Source organism: Gambusia affinis, linkage group LG08 (genome assembly GCF_019740435.1).
Source record: "Gambusia affinis linkage group LG08, SWU_Gaff_1.0, whole genome shotgun sequence".
Lineage (NCBI taxonomy): Eukaryota > Metazoa > Chordata > Actinopteri > Cyprinodontiformes > Poeciliidae > Gambusia > Gambusia affinis.
The window spans coordinates 23,433,124-23,452,191 of NC_057875.1; the positions used below are offsets into that span (position 1 = coordinate 23,433,124).

Sequence of the window (19,068 nt, forward strand, 5' to 3'; positions counted from 1 at the left end):
CACTTTTTTTTTTTTTCATTCCCCCCCAAAAGCCGTAGGACTGAAATAAAACCAGCTTATGTGCCACAAAAACTAACGGAGGAGTCAATTAGTGAATGACTGTGATCAAACAATCCATTGCACAAACATTGAGTGGAGGTCAGACTTGCAGCCAAGAGCGGATGTGTCCAAGTTTCCTTTCAGTGAAAGGCATTCAGTTCAAATGCAGACTAGCTTGAGGTTTTAGAAACAAGATTTTAAAATGTGCAGCGATGCAAACCTTAGGGCCAGTCTGCAATAGATCGACCTGCTGTGCATTCAGATGAAATGTGACAGTCCTGTTAAACGTAGGAATCAGTAACTCAAAAATGTGATTTTTTTGTTTTTGGAATAATGACCAAACCATGCCAAGAGCAACCAGGTTGGTAACAAAGCTAAGTTACTGAATGAAAGACTGAATCTGAGTTGGTCACAGCTGAATTCGACTATGGTTCTTTCAGGCTGTAAGAGAGCGAGAGAAAGCAAGACTTCAAGCACATAACATGAAGGCTAAACATTTGAGAGGAGAATTGCTCAGTTTCATCCTTTTTTGAAATGCTGACAATCAGGGAATTACCTGTTTTTCTAATGCAAACTGGACTAATGCTGCTAAACATCAGTATAAGCTGACAAAGCTAGTTTAATGTCAACTCTGTAATAATTGTTTTCATTTTAATTATTTTTTACAACAATTGCTGACACACACAGTGTGACATTGCTGATTCTCCTAATATGATTAATCACAGAGTGCTAAAAAGACAATTCAATGATATTTTCATGTCTTCTAATATTCAACTAAAATCAAAATCGAAAGCTTCACCAAAACCAGGCCTGAACCCAACACGTCTCTCATGTAGGCAGATAACCCTGTCATTTCCTACCATAGTGGGTAGCTTGTGGCTGATCTTTGGTTTCAGTGAGTCATCATCTACTCTGCATCAGTTTTGAGTTTTAAACCACATAATTGTGGTTTAAACACCAGTGTCCTCATAGACCCACTGACTTGCCTGTAAGTGTTTATGAGGTGACAGTTGAGGCGTTAAAATTTGGATTTTGATCAAATTCCTTCTTATTTTTCCATATCAAATCATCTATGGTTTTTTGATTCAACCCCAAAGTTAATCTAATCCGTGATGATCTCGGGCGCTAAGAGCTTTGTCTTTGCAGAACATTAAAGAACCTGATGACTAAAATCTCCTTCCATGTTTGGTAACTTGTTGCTGCTTCTGATCAGATTGCCTCCTGCAGACTCCTGTGCTTCAGCTCGTTACTGAACTTGATTTAAGAACATTGCAGTAATGGGATTTGATCATGAGATCGTGCTATTTGCTTAATGAGACTCCGTCTCTTTCGCCGTGTGGTCTGACGGGGAAAACAAACCGGCTGGCGCTCACCGCCAGCTCACATCACACTTCATCGGCTGAGGGGGAGCAGAGATAGAGGGGAAGAAGTTGGAGGTGTTGCCATGGTAACAGCTTAGAGTTGCTGCGGCTGAGCCAGGCGGTGGGCGTGCGCCGGATGTGTTTGGGTTTGGTTCTGGTAGTGGGGCTGCGGCGCCTGCTGCAGGATGTGGACCACGCGGCCCAGGCTGTCCGTGGTGGCGAAGGCCAGGTACTGGCAGCACAGCCAGTCCTCCAGGCTCACGCTGCAGGCCGTGTCCAGTGAACGCTCCGCAAACTTTATCATCATCAGCGTCCGCTTAAGGTCCAGCCAGTTCTGCAGCGTCGCTTCCCGTTGGCTGGCGGTGGCCCCCGACACGGGGCCGGCACCGCCGCCGCAGCCCAGGGCCTGGAACAGGTCCTCTCGCGGTCCCCAGAGGAGGCACTGCAAGCAGGCGCGTGCCTCGGACATCTGGATCCGCTCCGACGGGTTGACCGTCAGCAGCAGCCTGGCCAGCTGCTGCAGCCCCTGAGAGTACAGCGACCTGACGGGCAGCGGCGGCAGGTCCGCCCAGGTGTACTCTCGCTCCTTCAGGTCCGGCGTCTCCTCGAACGGGTTGGGTCTATGCAGCATCTCGTAGATGAGAATCCCAGTCTGGAACTCGTCGCACTTGCGGTACTGCGTGGCCGTGATGATCTCGGGCGCTAGCCGCGACTGGTCGCGCAGGGTTTCCTGGTTGGCCGCCATGAGGCTGTTCTTCTGCTTGGCTTGGGAAAAGTTGCTGATGATGAGGCGTGCAGGGCAGGTGGAGGCGGCGGCAGCGGAGGCCCCCGAGCCGTTGCTACTGCCGCTGCTGCTGTTGTTGTTGGGCTCGAGCACGTCCAGGTTCCAGGGGTTGCCGGGCTGGCAGTGGACCAGCAGTAGGTTCTCCAGCCGCAGGTCGCAGTGCGTGACGTGGAAGGGCTTCATATGCTCCAGGCCGCAGCAGAGCTGCAGCAGCAGGAGGCAGACCTGACGCTCGTACAGCTCGGGGTTGTGAGCGTGCCGGGCCGCGCCCTCTCCCACGAAGTCCGCCACCGTCTGAAAAGGCACCTCGCGCGTGATGACCACCACTCGGCTCCTCAGCTGGCCCGCCGAGCTCATGCTCCCCACCGCCGGGACCTCAACCGACTTGGCTTTCGATGCTTCAGAGTCTGTCGGTTTTGTGTCCAGCCCCGTCTGTCCTTCATGATTCTTGTCTCTCTGCTCCTCTTCATCTTCACCCGCCTCTTCCCAGGGCAGCAGTCGGGCGGGGACGTCAGCCAGGAAGTGTCCGCAGTCCTGCTGGATGTTGAAGTGCACAGGGAGGCTCTGTCTCACCGCCAGGCTGTGGAAAAACTGCTGCTGCGTCTCCTTCACGTGACTCCGACAGATCTGTAAATTAAAACCAGCAGATTTTAATTTTCACCATTTCCTTTACTTATAGCTTCTGTACTTTTTACTCATTTTTCAATTGTTTTACAAAAAAGGCAATAAATAAGCCTGTTGCAGTAAGCAATTAAACAATTGATAGTATGATAAAACAAAACTAATTTCCATTCTGATGTTTAATAATTTTTCAACGGCATTTTTGTTTTTAGAGACTTCATAATCCATTTTATTTATGGCTTTGGTCATATTTTTATTTTTTTTTGCTTTTATTATTTTATTGACTGATTTTGATTATTTTGGATATCTAAAATATCTTCCATTTAATTTCAATGCAAATGTTCTTCACAAAATTTAGGTGTATTGGTATTTGAGAGGCCAAATTTTCATTATTATGCCATAGTCTATATGTTACCTGAAAATGGTAACAAAAAAGCAATAGATCAGAACTAGTGACTTGTTGGCTAAACTTTTTGGTTGACTTCTAAACTTTTTTTTTTTTCCATTGTTCTTCTAAACTAAAGCAAATATTGCTGTTAATTGTGTATGAAATGGAAAAAAAAAGTAGAAAGCAGTTTTCAGAAAGAGCAACAATAACGTCTTAAATCACAGTGGACGTCTACATCAGGAGGCAGACAGTAACATTTTCAACCAGACCTCAACGTAACTTGATGGAAATAATTCAAATTTAGTTTAATGATAACAAAAGCAGAAATTAAATCCAAAATTAAATACATAACATTTCAAAACTGAAGGTGGATGGTGCTGCTCTTACTTATTCAAGTACGAGGCAGTGATCTCTACATATGTAGTGATCTCCACTATGTCTCTGCTGAAGTGCATCATGACAGAGAAGAGGAAAATAAAGAGCAAGACGCGCATCCAGCTAACTGTGGGAAATCACATAACCAACCTTAAAACTGTGTGAAGAGCATTTACCCAAAGTTAGGGGGATTAATGAGGGTTCTGGTGCTCAGGAACGGTCAGCCAAACAACAACAACAACAACACAAAAAGTCTCCCAGAGCCAAAAGTGTATTGGTCTGTGAGATTACCAGAAACAGAGGGACGCTCTGAGCAGCAGTAAATGGCTTTTTAATTTTGCAAGAAGAAAACCTTTATTACAGCTAGATAGTTAGCTGTAATAAAGCACAAAGTACATTTATTTCCTTTAACTTGTTAATTTGATTGGTTTTAGGGAAGCTCAATGTTTTAACATGACAGTCACGGTTTGATGAGTAAAACTGGGTTGATATAAGTAGTCTATGTTTTTTCCACCTTGTTCCCATTTGAAAATATATTTCTTAATTGAAGCAGTCAGCAATTTTTTCACAGTGTCAAAATTGTAGAGAAATATATATATATATATACTTAAAAAATATATTAGACATATAGCTAATGATCATTTTAGAAATGAGTTAATTGCTTAATCGGATTAAAAAAAAACAACATTTTTTTTAACTACTTCAGCCTTTTGGGTTGAACATATGTAGAAATAAAGTTTGTATTTTTTATCTTAAGTGAAAAATATACATACTTTTTTATATAGTTTTGGCTCTGAATATGTTACTCTTTCACCAAATGTTTTTTTTTTTTTTTGAGTCTGCATAATCCAGTTAACTATTAATTGATTGCTAAATTAGTTTGCGATTAATTAAATGAGCGATTTATCATGATCAATCAGATTAATCACTTCAGTCCTGACATATGTGTGTTTTCCAGGATTAAGCAGCTGTGCACCGTTTCTGTCCTGCTATAAACCAGCAGGTTAGTGTTATTTTATTACTGTAACAAACCAATTCCTCTCTCCATGACAATTCTTAAGTCTTATACGTCAAGCTGCCAACATGCCTATGGAGATTTTATAACTTTTATAACTTTCTAACTCTTTGAGTGTCTCTGAATCAGTTCTAATGAGAAATGGGTAAAGATTTCAAGCTCTAGCGTAGGAAAACTGTCATGTTGGTGCTTGTTTGTGCTCTGCTGCTTATGCCATCCTTGTTTTATACAACACAAGAGTGAATTTGAGCCTGGAAAGGCAATGCTTTGAAGTCCGGTCAAACTCAGAAAGTATTTAATGAATAGTGCAGCATGTACTTTACTCTTTCAGCCACTGCAACCTTCTAGTCTGCACACACACACACGTGAACGGACAGGTTTTATTGCACAAGAACATATCCTGAGGGCTCAAAGTTTAAGTGGCAGCACTTTTAGGTAAACACCTTCCTCTGCTTCTGTAGAGAAAGTGGGAAGAGTTAACATCAAACAAACAAAACACGAGCACTTCTTAAGGTAACCACAACCGGACATGGGATTTTCTTCAAACTCCCTGCTGGTGTCAAAGCAAACACTCCTTACATGGAGCATTTAGGCATTATGTCATTAACTGGAGTATTACAGTGTGTAATTCAGGATTATTTTTATTTATTAGGTGCAATTAAACCAATATCATGAAGCTCTTTTATAGAGGCGTTCAAAAACATTCACACCCTTGAACTTCTTCAAACATTGTCCCGTTAACTGCAATGTATTCTGTTGGCCTTTTCTGTGGCAGACCAACTCAAAGCAGAACATAATTGTGAAGGCTGGTTTAACAAAGAAAAATCTGAAAAATGTGTAAAATCAGTCTCCCTGAATCCTCTTTTGATACATTTGCAGCTGCTGTTCTTCAATGGGTTTTGGATGTTCTTATTTCATAGACAGCCCCAAATGAGGATCAACAACCAATACTTTGTAAGTTTTGTCACATATTCACAATTCACCATTCCAACCCAGGAATATGCTTTGATCTAAATCAAGGGTCTCAAATTCCTGTCCTTTGGGCTGGTGTCTGGCAGCTTTTAGATGTCTGAATCAAATATTTAGGTCATTAGCCAGATTCTGTCACCAGGCTGAGGAGGTTTGACCCAAACTATAGTTGAAGGCTGTGTATTTAGGTTTTCTGTCTGACTGGACAATGAATCAAAACCTCGGTTGTACATCGTTTGAATCCTCTAACAGCTTTTGCTACCTGGATTGTCCATTACTGAGGTCATAAAGTTCCAGACGCTTCACAGTTCTGTTCCTTAGATTTATTATATAACATACTAAAGATCACTATGAAATTAGTAGACATAGTGGGCAAGCTTTAAATATGGAAGCTTTACAGAATATGACAGAAAAGGGGCAGAGAGAAGAGGGGAAGACAAAGAAAGGAGGATACAGCAAAGGAACTGAGAACGGGACTCGATCTCAGGACAGTGGTGTTGAGGTATACAGCCTTTGAATATGGGGCGCCATGCAACACCCCAAGAGCATGTTTGCTATGCTGTGTATAAATCAACATAGCATTTATCATTGCAATAATATGACGAATGTAAAAAAGTTCAGCATTCAAGGAGCTGGACCTCTACCATTCATTCATGAGTTCATCAAAGAAGGGTCAAACTTTTATTAAGGCTATCTGTATAAAACTACTAATAACCAGGTGAATCATGAACCTGGTGCTAGGATAAGGTGGTCTGCCTTAATCATCCTGCAAAACTAAGTGATCTACTACCAGATGCTCACCTTGATGGCGTAGTTGACCAGTGGGTCCTTGGCGTAAGAGGCAGTGTAGTAGACTGCGTCCCCTGCCTCACAGCACGGTTTGCCGGTGGTCAACCTGAAGTGTGACCAGCTGTCAGTGCCAAATCGAAGGTGGTCCTTCTGGCCCGCCATGAAGCGGTCCTCGCATTTCGACGCCAACTTCCGTAGGGTGTCCATGTGAAGTCCCCGGATCCTGCCCACCACCTCATCCCAGCTGTCCAACCCCCTGTAAAGAGCGGGTCTGTGTGGTTTGGAGGCCCCTCCGCCAGCGGCTCCACGGCCCGCAGTCCAAGCCCTTCCGCCCAGAGACTCTGTGCTTGGAAATACCCTCTTGTCCCTGCCAGAGGTACTGACTGGTGTGGAAGCAGTAGGCGGGGGGCTGAGGGCGGACACGCTGTTAGTCAGGCGACCTTTGCTTGCGGCTGCGGAGGCAGATGATCTCTCCAAAGAGTCGCCACTCTCATGGTCATGAGCTCGGTGTGGCTCAGAGCTCAGAGAGGAGCTCTGGCTAGCTGTCTCCCAGGTAGAGTCCAAGTCATACAGAGGGTTGGCCACGCTCAGGTTGGTGCCGCCTGGTTTAGCCTCTGCTCGGGGTCGGAGGGCTCCCTGGTTGGGCTCTTTGACCCCGAGGCTGGGTTCAGTGCTGGAGCGAGGGACAACCTTCTTGGGCAGAGGCGGCGGTGTGGCTTTAGATGCTGGCTGCTCCGTGGAGCCGTCAAGCTCCATGGAGGACAAAGTATCGTTGGAGGCTTTGAGGTTCCGCGGCTGTTTCAGTGGGATCATGTTGGCTCTTGATTGACCTGCAGGAAGACAAAGATGAGTTTTTAAATGTTTGAAAGGTCAAGCTCCTCAGGTGTCAGTGACCTTTTGGTTCATCATAAATCTGGAGGTTTAGTAACTTGTGGGGCAATTCAGCAACAAAAGATACCTTTTAGATAAACTTCTATTGCTCAAACAGTTTTGTTTTTTATTTGCAACCCATTAATATGTGGAAATACTTACCTGAGGACTTAAAAGTAAAAGTAAGACTAAAGGTTGTGCCCTTTGCATGACAAGTATTAAAAAAGGACAAGGTTCATAAGGTCACAGACCAACACCAGCACTGATTTATCTGCACAAGGAACTCCCTGGTTTCCTTGAGGATAATACTGCAAGACTGCACAGAGACAGACGATGACCTTTCCAGTCAACTGCTCTGGAGATTTACTGATCCCATCAGAGTGGTCCGGGCATCCGATTTAGCAAATCATCCTCCCCACCCCCCCACTGTAAAAATTGCAACTGATTACAAACTCAGGATGAGCAACTCCTCACGTGGAAGGCTGCCGTCGCCTTAGAGATGTAGTCAAAGTCTTTGGACAGAGCAGTCAGGATGAAGTAAATGAGTCTCCCTAATCCTCCCTAGAGGGAATCGATTTAATGTGTTCCTCCAGCAGTCTGCGGTAATCCGTTCAAGGAAGCAGACGTCTCCCTTGTCCAGTCGCAGGGATCTTCTGTTGTGACTCAACTGAATTACATAACTTGATGTGTTACTATGGTTAAACCACATTAATTAAATGGTATAACTATACTATACTACATCTAAAAAATGTATTTACATGCTGTATAAAAAGTAAATGGCAAGAAAAATAAGATGGGGAAGTTTTTATTAGTGTCCAAGGTTTGCAAGCATTAAGGTTACAGTGGCTTTAACAAATTTGGGACATCAGCATCAGGGACATGGTGAGTTAGATGGAGGAATGTGGCACACCTGTGGATGTATTTTTAAGCCAACGCCTCAAACTTTCTGCTCCTTTTTGTGTCATCATGGCAAAAATCAAAAGAAACTGGGTAAGGAAAATAATTGTGGACCTCTACATCGCCAGTTCATCCTTGGGAACAATTTCTAGAAGTCTGAGTGCCAGGTTTATCTGTTTTAATTCAAATATACGCAATTACAAAAGCACAGAAAACTCCAGCCATTGTAATCTTCAGGAAGAAGACAAGTTTTGCGTCCCAGAGTACCAATCGGGGGGAAAACAACAAAAGACTTTGTGAAGATGCTAGCCTAAAGGTGTTAGGAGAGCGCCGTTCTCCACAGCGAAACACTAATAATAGCTGCAAGGCAGCTTAGCAAGCAAGAAGCTGAGCGGCCTTTCAGCTTCTTCCTCCAAAAGCAATGAAAAATGCTTTGTTACGGTTGACAAGCGTGCTCAGGGACAAAAACGTTCATCTTAAGAGACATGTACTGATGTCTGATGAAACTGAAATGTAAGTTTTTGGCCAAAATTCAAAATCATTTGGAGGAAAATGGGGGATATTTACAAGCTTAGAGAACAATCTAATCTGTGGGATGTGGGGATTTGCAACATCATGTCTTGTGGGAGTTGTTCTGCAGAAAGAAACTGCTGGACCTCACAGAAAGATGGCATCATGAAGGAAGAACATCAAGGGCAAATATTGAAGCAACATGTACGTACATTAGTCAGGAAGCAAAATCTTGGGTCTTGTTACATTTGTTACAAAGTGGCATAAGAAGCAAAGCAACAAAATGACTCAAATGTTTCTAAAAAATATTGGGGAAATGTGTGTAGACTTCTGTAAATAAATAAAAAGAACTATTTGTAATAACTCCTGGGCGTTGAAACTGAAATTACTACACAGAGCCAAACCGGGGGTCTAAGTTCAAACCGGGGTCCTCTTCACTGTGCCCTAAAGGCAAAATATATGAAGGCAGCCTCACACACTGTCTCTGGTCAAGCCCCAAAATCCAGATATACTGGGAATCTATTCTGCCTGAGACTAGAAAAATGATCAAAACTACTACTGATCTCGATCCAGTGTCTCTTCTCCTTATAAACACATCCAAAACCAAAACAAGAGTAAGTTGTATAATGTCCTAATTTTCTGTGCTCGAAAGAATATTTTGTTACAATGGATTTCTAATAAATCTCCTACTATTTTTGGGTGGAAGAAGCTCGTTTTGGAATATATCCCTCAGACTTTCAAACACGCCTCGTCCACCCTAAGACTGACGTTTTTGGATGGACATGGAAGCCCTTCTTGGACTGAAGGTCACGTGTCTACCATCCTGTCTCGAGCATTTATGAATGTTTAGATGTGAACTATATAATGATGGAAGTATGTAGGCCCCCTATCTTATCTTTCCTTTTGTCTCTGCACTGCTGAGCTTTTGTTCTGTGTTATGTTGTTGTTGTTATTAAACAAAGAAATTAATAAACATATCTATAAAAAAATAAATAAATAAAAAGAAATGATCTCTTATTATTGTGGCATTTAGCAAATAAACATTTGGCGATCCTAACAGACCTAAAATACAATCAGTTAGGTCTGAAGTAATATAAAAAAAAGGGTTATGTATTTTTTAAATAAAATGCATACATTTTAATAAAAATTGTTTTTATCAGACCATCATCAAAATTCTTAAAAGAAATTTCCTTCAAAATAATCGAAGGCAGTGGGTAAAAACCCCAAACCGGTTTCAGTGTTTTGCGTTGCTCGCTTTCATCTCTACAGACTTCAGATTTTTAAGACATAAAACTCTTGATACATTCCCTGCCTCTAATTTTGTTCTCCAGTAACTAATTGGGGAAAGTTATTGATGTTACAAAGTTATTTAAGATTCGGCAGATTTGAAACAACAAAGCTGAGGTGGGAGGATCGTGGTGGTAAGACAGATGACAGATACAGAAGAAACAGAGACGAACACCAGGAGAGGAAAGCAAGTGAAACAAGCCTACCTCACTTCCACTAATGCTCTAACAGTTTTCAGCTAACACCGCGCAGCAGCTGAGCGGGGAGGCGGAGGGAAAAGACTCTTCTCTGCTTCCATCTCCAGACTCTGTGCGGAGTCGCTGGTGGAAACGGGCAACTCTCCCACCAGCGCCGAGTGAGGCGGCGAGCGCTCTGCCTCCTCCTGCCTGACGCTCTGATTAAACCACAAGTTGGTGCAGCCGGGCGAGCGAGGGAGACGCTCGCATGCGTGTGAGAAGAAAGACGAAGAAGCAGGCAAGAGGGAGGGCAAGTCAGTTCGTCAATGTTGACTCGGTGCGGGCCTCAAAGCAGAGGTTGTGATCGTCTTCCCCGCCGCCACGCAGGAATGATGCGCTCTGGAAAGTTTCTCGTTAGACACTCACTCTCCTGCCACGTCTCTCATTAGCAGCGTGTAGCCGAGTAAAAATAGGCTGCAGGCAGCTCATCAGATGACATCCAGGGAGCTTTTAACACAATCCCAACACATCTAACCACCACAACAAGTGCGCACTCTGAGCTTCACAAACACAAACGCTGCTCACACGCGCTTAAAGTCTAATTAGCAAGTAGCACAGAACAGCAAACATATTTAGTCCCTGATGAGTCATTTAACAGCGAGAGAGAGACCCACACGCTGGCATGGGCAACGTGAAGAGCCTCACTAATGTTTCTGCTCCACTATACCCACACTCTCCTTTTCTGTCTGTCACATTGTTTCTATTTCTCGTTCTGTATCGCACCGCCTGATCGCGGCCCGATGCGTTCCCTCTCACACCAGAGCTTCATGTTTCACCTGCCAGCGGTGCTGCAATGATCTGCTCCTTGTGCTTCAACAGACTCTCTAGTGGCGGCGTTTCTTTTACACGTTAACAGCTGTGTTCAAATTACACTGTGCCCAAACTGGCAAATAAATCTCAAAGTTTAGCGATTGTTTTAGTCATCCAGGGTTTTGACGGTGAATCGGATAGTAAAAGTGGCACATTCTGCTGACTTTTTATTGAATCACTTAAGCCTTTTTATACAATATTTTAAAAAGATTATGCAAATAAAGCAGTAACTAAATTCCTTTTTTAAATAAAATAAACATTTTATTGTCTAAAATGCTATAAAACAGTATTTCCTTAGTGAATGCCTGATCATTTGTAGCAAAGTGTTCATTTTGCAGCTAAAGAAATACTTCTAATAACACGTGAAAAGCTCGGCCTTTCTAATTGACTTAGCATCAAAACAGTGCAGGGCTAATCCTTTTGAAATTGTCAAACTTACCTATTAATAATTGAATAGGTTTTTTTTTTTCTTTACAAAATTCAAACTGGATGAAGCTAAAACTTTGCCACTGGAGGAGTTCTGTGTAAAACATATTTTAAACTTCTTTTTTAATATATAAGGCTATATGTATGAAATGTTGTGAAGTTCTGGCTCAATTGTGTCGTTTATTTCAGCAAGTGGCCTTTTTTGGAGTCTGCATATGTCAGTCAACGATTAATCGATTGCTAAATTAGTTGACGCTTATTTCTAGACTTATGCTGGAAGAGTTCACTTTCCTGTGAATCCTTTATATTTAATTTTATAACAGCTGTTTAGAAGAACTGCTTTAAATGCGAGTTGAATGGAGTTGACCCACTTTCTGGCACCTGAGAAGAGGGAATCCTTGTTGAAACACCCATTTCCTCTTCATCTTAGGGAAGCCTGACATCTTCAGTTTTATACATTCAAACTGATCCATGATCATGATATATCATGAATAAGCCTGACAGTACAGTATGATGAACAGCTGCATATCAACTGATGCCTGAACCATCATGCGCCACCGTTTCTGTTTGACAAACTTTCTGTGGCCATATTCTCGTTTTATCTGTCATTTTTAAACAGAGGTTAATACCTTTGCTTACTTTAAGCATTATCTAATTCATGTAATTGTTACTGGGCTATCAGGAAATGATGGACCTTTTATCATCACCGTGGAGATGACCATTTTGGCCATTTTGGATACGTTACAATGATTTCCAACAGCAGATTTCAATTTTCTCCCATGTCTTTCTGGTTTTGATTTCAATTTAAAAGCATAATGTGCGTTTCTGCACATTTCTATCAACTGCACCAATCAACTCTCTAAATAAACTCGCAGTCTGAATCTTTTACCTAAATGCAGAAATGCTGTTTTCTGCTTATCCCTGAAATATTGATGCAATTTGTGAGCACAGGTGCACTGCATGCTGTCTGAACTCAGACTAACTCTTTAGTTTAGACTGCAGTTTTTTCCTCATCCTTCTTCCCTCTGGTGAGGAAAGAAGAACGATGGTGAAGATGGAGGCTTTGCTGAAGAGACGAGCATTGAGGAGTAACTGTGAGAGCTGATCTCATAGGTCTGTGCCTGGTCACAGATGACAAAGTCAGGAAAAAATATGAGATTAATAAACGGACCTTAACATTTTTATAACAACTTGGCTCATAATTATTGCTGATGATATTTTGACATTGAAATCTGTGCATTCCCGTCTGTTCTGCTCCTCTGTTAAAACTGAATCCATGCGTCTGCGCACTGATGGTCAGCTGGCTGAAACAAGGCTTCCGCACTTTTATGTCACCTACAAAACAGACCATTTCAACTGTTCTGGAAAAGAACATTTCCACTTACGGAAAAAAAAAAAACTAAACTAAGAGGAAACTGAAATTAAATATTAGTCATGCTAAGGTTCTGCTAAAGTTGGAGAAATACTGTATGAATGCCGACTGACTATTTGATGAGAAACGTCCAATAATCAACCAACCACTACCAGGTTGCTACTTGAAAAAGATCTTTATTCTGTGTCCAGGCAACAGCAGTAAAATAATAACAAATAAGTGTCAGCCGACATTATTATGGCTGTGGTAATCAGTTTGGAGGTGTTTCAGCAGCAGCAGGAATAAGTGTTGCTTCTAACACCGAAACCTGAAGCTTCAACTTCAGCACCAGTCGGGATGAATACAAAGCAGGTCAATATCTTGCATTAATGAGCCTCTCAGCTTTTTTATCCTCTCTCTCTCTTTTATTCTTTCCCTTGCAAGCAGGCCACCTGAAGGCTTTTCATCACATCCGTTTTTATAACCCTGGGCTTTAATATCCGTATCCGACCAGAGGATTAGGATCACAGCACAAAGGCGTCACTATAATTACTGTCAGATTAAACCTGAGCACAGCAGTAATGCAAGCAGCAACCCTGCGGTCAGTCGTACAGTACATTATGCACCGGGTTGGTTAGAGCCAGGCGGAGCGTGACTGTGCATGGATACGGATAATGTGCCGCAAGTCATATTTAAAAAGTTCAAAATGGTCAAAACCGAATCTTTTTACATGCTCATTACTGTAAAATACAGTTGAAGGTTTCAGTTATCACTCTGATTATGTAAGAACCAGATATTCATAAACTGGAGCTCCCAGGTGATTTAGGAGGGAATAACTTCCAAGAAGAACAGTGCTGAAGATGGAGAAAAGTAAAATAAGAGACACACAAACTACTGGTCAGCAGGGTTTCTGTAGGTTTCACCAACTCAAATTTTAGACTTTTTAAGACAAACGGGATGCAAGACCTGTCTCCACAGGAATTTACAAATTTTGTCCAGCCAACTGGAGATAAATTTGCACTCATCCATGATAAATGCAAAAAGCTAGCTAGCTACAACGTGGATGTTAGCAGCGAGTTACCAGCAGCCTCAAGAATGCAATCAAGATGTCCGAGTGCGACTCAAACTTCTGCCTGACAGAAACAAGAATACAGACTATTAAATTAAATATAATAGTTTTGCCATGACAAAATTTGAGACCTATGGTTATTATACTAAAGGCCAACTTACTTATTAAAATGAATTGAAGACAATTTAAGGTGTTAATTTTACATAGAATTTTTTTTGGGACTTTTTAAGAAATGCAACAGATAAGCCACAGAGGGAGAGACAGGTTTTTTTTCAGTTTGTTATATCTTAGTCCCCCCCCTTCATGAGCCATTCTTACCTAGGTTGCTGTAGGTGGCGCTGCACCAGCTGGGCGAAGGAGAGTGGGAGTGATGAGAGTGATTCCCATCGTCCTCCGGCTCTCCGAGGCTGGCGCTGCCCTCACTGGCGGTGACAGTCGGGGCGGCCTGGTTGGCGTGGCCCTCGTGGGCGTCCCCGAACACCAGCCCCAGATTCACTCTGGCAGGCAGAGGGATGACCCTGGGCAGCTCCCGCTCCCTGGCATGGCTGGCCGGCACCTGGCTGCACATGACAGAGAAGGAGGGACTGCTATTTGTGTCGCAACGTGCCAAAAATCTGCTTTATTGAACTTGTAATTGCATGACTCTCATCTAATTTTTTGGTTGTTGTTTTCTTTTAGTATACTCTACTTTTGACAAGGATTCTTTCCTCAAATAATGATAATTGCTGCTATTTAGAAAAACAAAGCAGAAGAGCAAAGGCAGCTGCTGTTGTATTATAATCAAGATCCTTTCAAAAGGGCTTCCTCTCGTTATTCAACAGGTTACCCCTCGTTAGGTCTTTTTTACACCTCTCCTAAATCAATCTTTCACCTCTACATCTACTTCAGCACGCTGTGGACTGGACTGATGAAAGCTTCTGAAATGTGAAGTGGTTTTCTAGGTAACGACACACATGAAGGCAGGAACACGATGGAGGGATGAGGGAAAGTAGGTCACCGTGGAGTGCGGTGATGCTGTGTGTGAAAAGCACGAGCAGGTACTTAACTTTGATCAGAAACGTTTGGGAAGAAGTGGAATACTTTTAGAAACTTCTACAACAGCAGGAAGCAGACATAAACTAACCGGAACAGAAGATTGATCAATTAATAAAAGCTGATCTGACTCAGTTAGTGGAGATGTGGGTCATGTTTCAGGCACTCAGTGACTTTCCTAAGACTGCTTTTAATTCTTCACTAGGATTCAGTTTTTGCTAATTCATCTATTCACAGATTTCTACAAGCCAAGCATTTTTTCCATAGAGTACCTCTCAGATATTTGAAAGAAAATGCAGCTTGAGAAGCTAAAATACCTACCTGCAATGCTACTTAAAAGCAAAGCTATTGGCTGACAAAAGCTTACATTTATTTTTGATTAAATAGCTGCCACTTACAAGCCCAAGTATTTGGACTAACTCATATGTTCAAGTCCTCTTCCTGAACATATTGGCGTGGAGAAATGCTCTGTTTTCCAAACAGGAACTATGTTCAACCATTTTTAGCTAGCAGGAACTTAACGTGAGCTTAAAAACAGAACAAGTGTGTCGTTTTTCCCAGCCCTGGTGTTGTAACATTACAAGTACAGTAACAGGTCCTGTTACTGTGACTATTCTGCGACCATTTATACTTTATATCATCCTAGCTTTCCTGAATCTGACTTGTTTCTTCGAAAAAAAAAAAGAAGAGAGAAAAACATGGCCGGAAGTGTAAAACCCTCCCAAAAAGTTTATTTTTCCCCCTCCACCCACTGGTTTATGGGAAGGGCACATTAACAATTATATCCATAACCAAGTGTCACTTCCTGTGTTATTTATCATCAGAAGTACTATAGTGCATTTGATTCAGGATGACACGGATGTGACTAATGAAATGAAGAAAGAAGAAAGTCCCCAAAAGTACACACATCGAGACACAAACCCAGCTCAGTTCAGCTTAGTCTAGATTAACACAGAGCATTTCCAGCCAGCCAGTAAAACTGTCTTAGTTTTTCTAGATTTACCTTTAAAAGCCTCTCATTTTGACACCTGCATGTCAGAAAAGAAAGGAGAAATCTGTTGCAACGGTTCGGCTTCTGATCGCCTCATTCTGCCTTTATCCTCAGCAGACAGAGTCTAACAAAAACAACTCTCATCTGCCATGTTTCAGATGTGTTCCTGCAGGCCATGAAACAACCAGAGTCTCTGAAAGACAGCTGATCAACGCAAAGCGACACTTCGGCTCTTTGAAGGATCCAACCATTGACAAGGGGAGTGATCGCTAAGGTGGCCAAAACGGTGAGTGAGATTGTTGAAGAAGTAAAATAAAGCAAAAAGTAGAACTGTAAATTACTGGCATTTGATGTGCTGCTGTCAATAAATACGTTCAATTTCCCCTTAGATTCTTCCTTTTTCTTTTGGAAGCAAACAACAAAACCGGATTCTGCACTGAGCTGAAATACTAATCATTTACAAAAAGCCATAAACCTGCCTGGTAGGCGAGGTTTCAAAACGTTCATTCTGTTCGACACAAAACATTCAGAGTGGAAACACATCTCCACAGGCCCTTGACACAACGAATACCTTCATGGCTGCTACACACTTTAATGTCAGGACCTGACTTGTTCAGACAGCACCAAGCAGCCTCAGAGTGCTTCTCTCCTTCTCAGAACACTGCTGCGAATGTCCAGAAGATGGAAATGTAAAAAGTTAAAAAAAAAGACAAAGTTAAGTTTCCTTCCTCCCGGCTATGTCAACACTGCCACACATGGCCAAGTTGGTTTCAAAGGTGTGTAAAGAGATAAGGGCGACAAGTTCTTACCCACTGTACTGGCTCACACAGCTTCCCATTGGAAAACTCGGAATGACAACGCAGGAGAAATCACATTCTACGTCAAACACAAAGGAAGAAAACACTCTTTGCTTTTGCCTTCTTCTTCGTCTCTCCCTCTTTGAATGCTCCTACCTGTCTAAGGTAAAGTGTGTTGGCCAGCCCTGAAGAGCACGCCCACTGTTCGCCAATAAAACGTGATTAGAAAAAAAAAAAAAATTCTCCGGAGTTAACTCTTTGTTTCCCAACCAGAACAATGTGACCGGTCTGTTTTTATTTTAAGAAAGCCACAAGATGAGCCACCGTGTTCTCTGATAGAGAAGTTTAGTTTCATGTCGGGAAGTAAAATGTAACTATTAGCAGGAGTTAGTTTTAGGAGAATGTAGAGCGATAATTTAAATAGAGGAAAAAAGAGACGCAACAATAAAAAAAAAATCCCACAACTAGGACTGTATGAGTCAAGTACTGAACTATAGAAACTAAGGGTAGGACAAAAAATGAATGTGATTGTTCATGAACACTTAACATTCCTTGAGTGAATTGCTTTCAAACAAGGTCAAGGACAGCGGTTTAGTAACAACCCAACTCAATACTGATTAAATTGGTTATTAATGGACCCTGAATGCTGTAAACTCAAAATGTCCCTGTTGATTTAGGCTTTTCTTCTATGATCTGTGTCAGAGTACTTGAAGAAACTCTCACCAACCACAGGTCATTTTCATGCAAACTGCTTGGCAAAACTGCCAGTGAAGAAACAAATCTGTGTTTTCTCTGACAATGTAATAATTTACTAAAAGCAATAAATCTACCTCAGAGGTCACTAAATGACTAAAGATCATTTTAAATGAGACGGTTTGGCTGAGGTAGCTTTTGGAGGCTGGTCTTCATAAACTCTGGCAGAGTCAAGAAGTGTAGACTGTCGCATCCAGGACATTATTGATGAATGAGTAAAGATCAATACTCATGACCTTTAGTGTGTTACTTTACCTCACCTCAATGTTTTCATGCATACGCGGCATTATTGTCATTCATTTTAATGAACTATCAGACTGGAAGACAGTATATGAACCCCCGCCTATTTATGGTCCACCTATTCATGGATTTTTCTGTGGAATGTAACTCCAGATTATTTGTTGAAAATGCACCTATTCTTTATTTTTTACAGAGCATGAGTACGCTATTCAAAAAATAATGCAGTTTGGGAAGCTGAAATACCTACGCACAATATTACTTCACACACTATTGACCGGTGTTTGCAAAGCAGGCAATTCATGCTACTTTGCAAACGTAGCGTGATTGGCTGAAAGCCCAAGAGGAAGAATAACGAACAATGTGGATGTTAGCTTCAGCGGCAGTGACAAGACTGCTTCCACCGTGCAAATGAATGCATACGAAGGTATAGCTGGTGTTTGAACTATTAAAATAAGGTCTTATATACATTTTAAATGGAGTCACCAGATATTTTTGGATTTTACGACATACCTAATACATCCAACTTCAGCAACAGTCAGATGATATGATTTAGACAGCATCACGAAGACAAACTTGATCTTTGTGTCTTCGTTACGACATAAAAAAAAAAGCCATGAATCTGCCTAGAATGTAGATTTATGACTTTTACTTTATGCCACTTTATGGCTTTTTTTTTTGCCAAAGTTGTAACAAGTCACAAAGTTGTGACTGGTTATGAAGAAATGAATATACTGAAAATCCCAGAGAAAAGAAAAGACGACAACAGCTGCAGCTAGTTGAAGAAGAAAAAACAGAAAAGTCTGAAACCTGACAGAATGAGGCCGAGCTTTTGAGAGGATTGAGGAGTGAAATATTTCCTGGCCTTGGGCTCAAAGCAAAGTGAGTACTAGGACAGCAAAATTAGACAAAACAAAGAAAAGGATGAAGAGCAGCTTGAACACAACAGTTAGGAAAATGTCAGGGAGGCAAATGTAAAAAAAAAAAAAAAAAAAAAGAGAAAGAAAAACAGGGCAAAGTTCAAGTTAGATTTAAAAAGGAGAAATCAGGTCATATGAGCAAGTTTTGAAGAAGGACTGAATATAGTTTTGACATGTGAAAATATGAACTGCAAGTTAATTAGATGAGGAAATCAAAGTTTTCTTGAGAGATATCAAGATTAGTCAGATTACACGCTACACAGCCATGGTTTTCACTGCTTGATCACATCAGATATATCATTAAATATTAATTCCAATTCCAGAACCGTTAAACTTTAATGCAATCATCAGTGTTTGAATGTGTGCATAAAGGGGCGAATAACTGACTAGCAGCTGTAAATGCAGGAAAATGCCGCATCTACAAATCCCTGACTCAGAGAAGGCTGAATACAAACTTTACAATTATGCAAAAGTTTGTAGTTGTAACTTGACAAAATGTGAAAATGTTGAAATGCTGTGAAATTTTTTCAAGGTACTTTAG

The 19,068-nt window shown here is 41.7% G+C and overlaps 1 protein-coding gene across 3 annotated transcripts in view; it reads right to left on the minus strand.

The window, feature by feature from the left end:
- Positions 1-17: 17 nt before the first annotated feature.
- The window catches only part of peak1 (pseudopodium-enriched atypical kinase 1), an 85,735-nt gene continuing 66,684 nt past the window's right edge, over positions 18-19,068 (minus strand). For all 3 annotated transcript variants that reach the window (XM_044125397.1, XM_044125398.1, XM_044125399.1), the window contains 3 exons: positions 14,116-14,357; positions 6,354-7,171; positions 18-2,811 (listed from right to left, as the gene is read on the minus strand). In XM_044125397.1, coding sequence (XP_043981332.1) covers positions 1,495-2,811; positions 6,354-7,171; positions 14,116-14,357 — 2,377 coding nt within the window. In that variant the 3' untranslated portion in view covers positions 18-1,494. The remainder of the gene's footprint in view (positions 2,812-6,353; positions 7,172-14,115; positions 14,358-19,068) is intronic.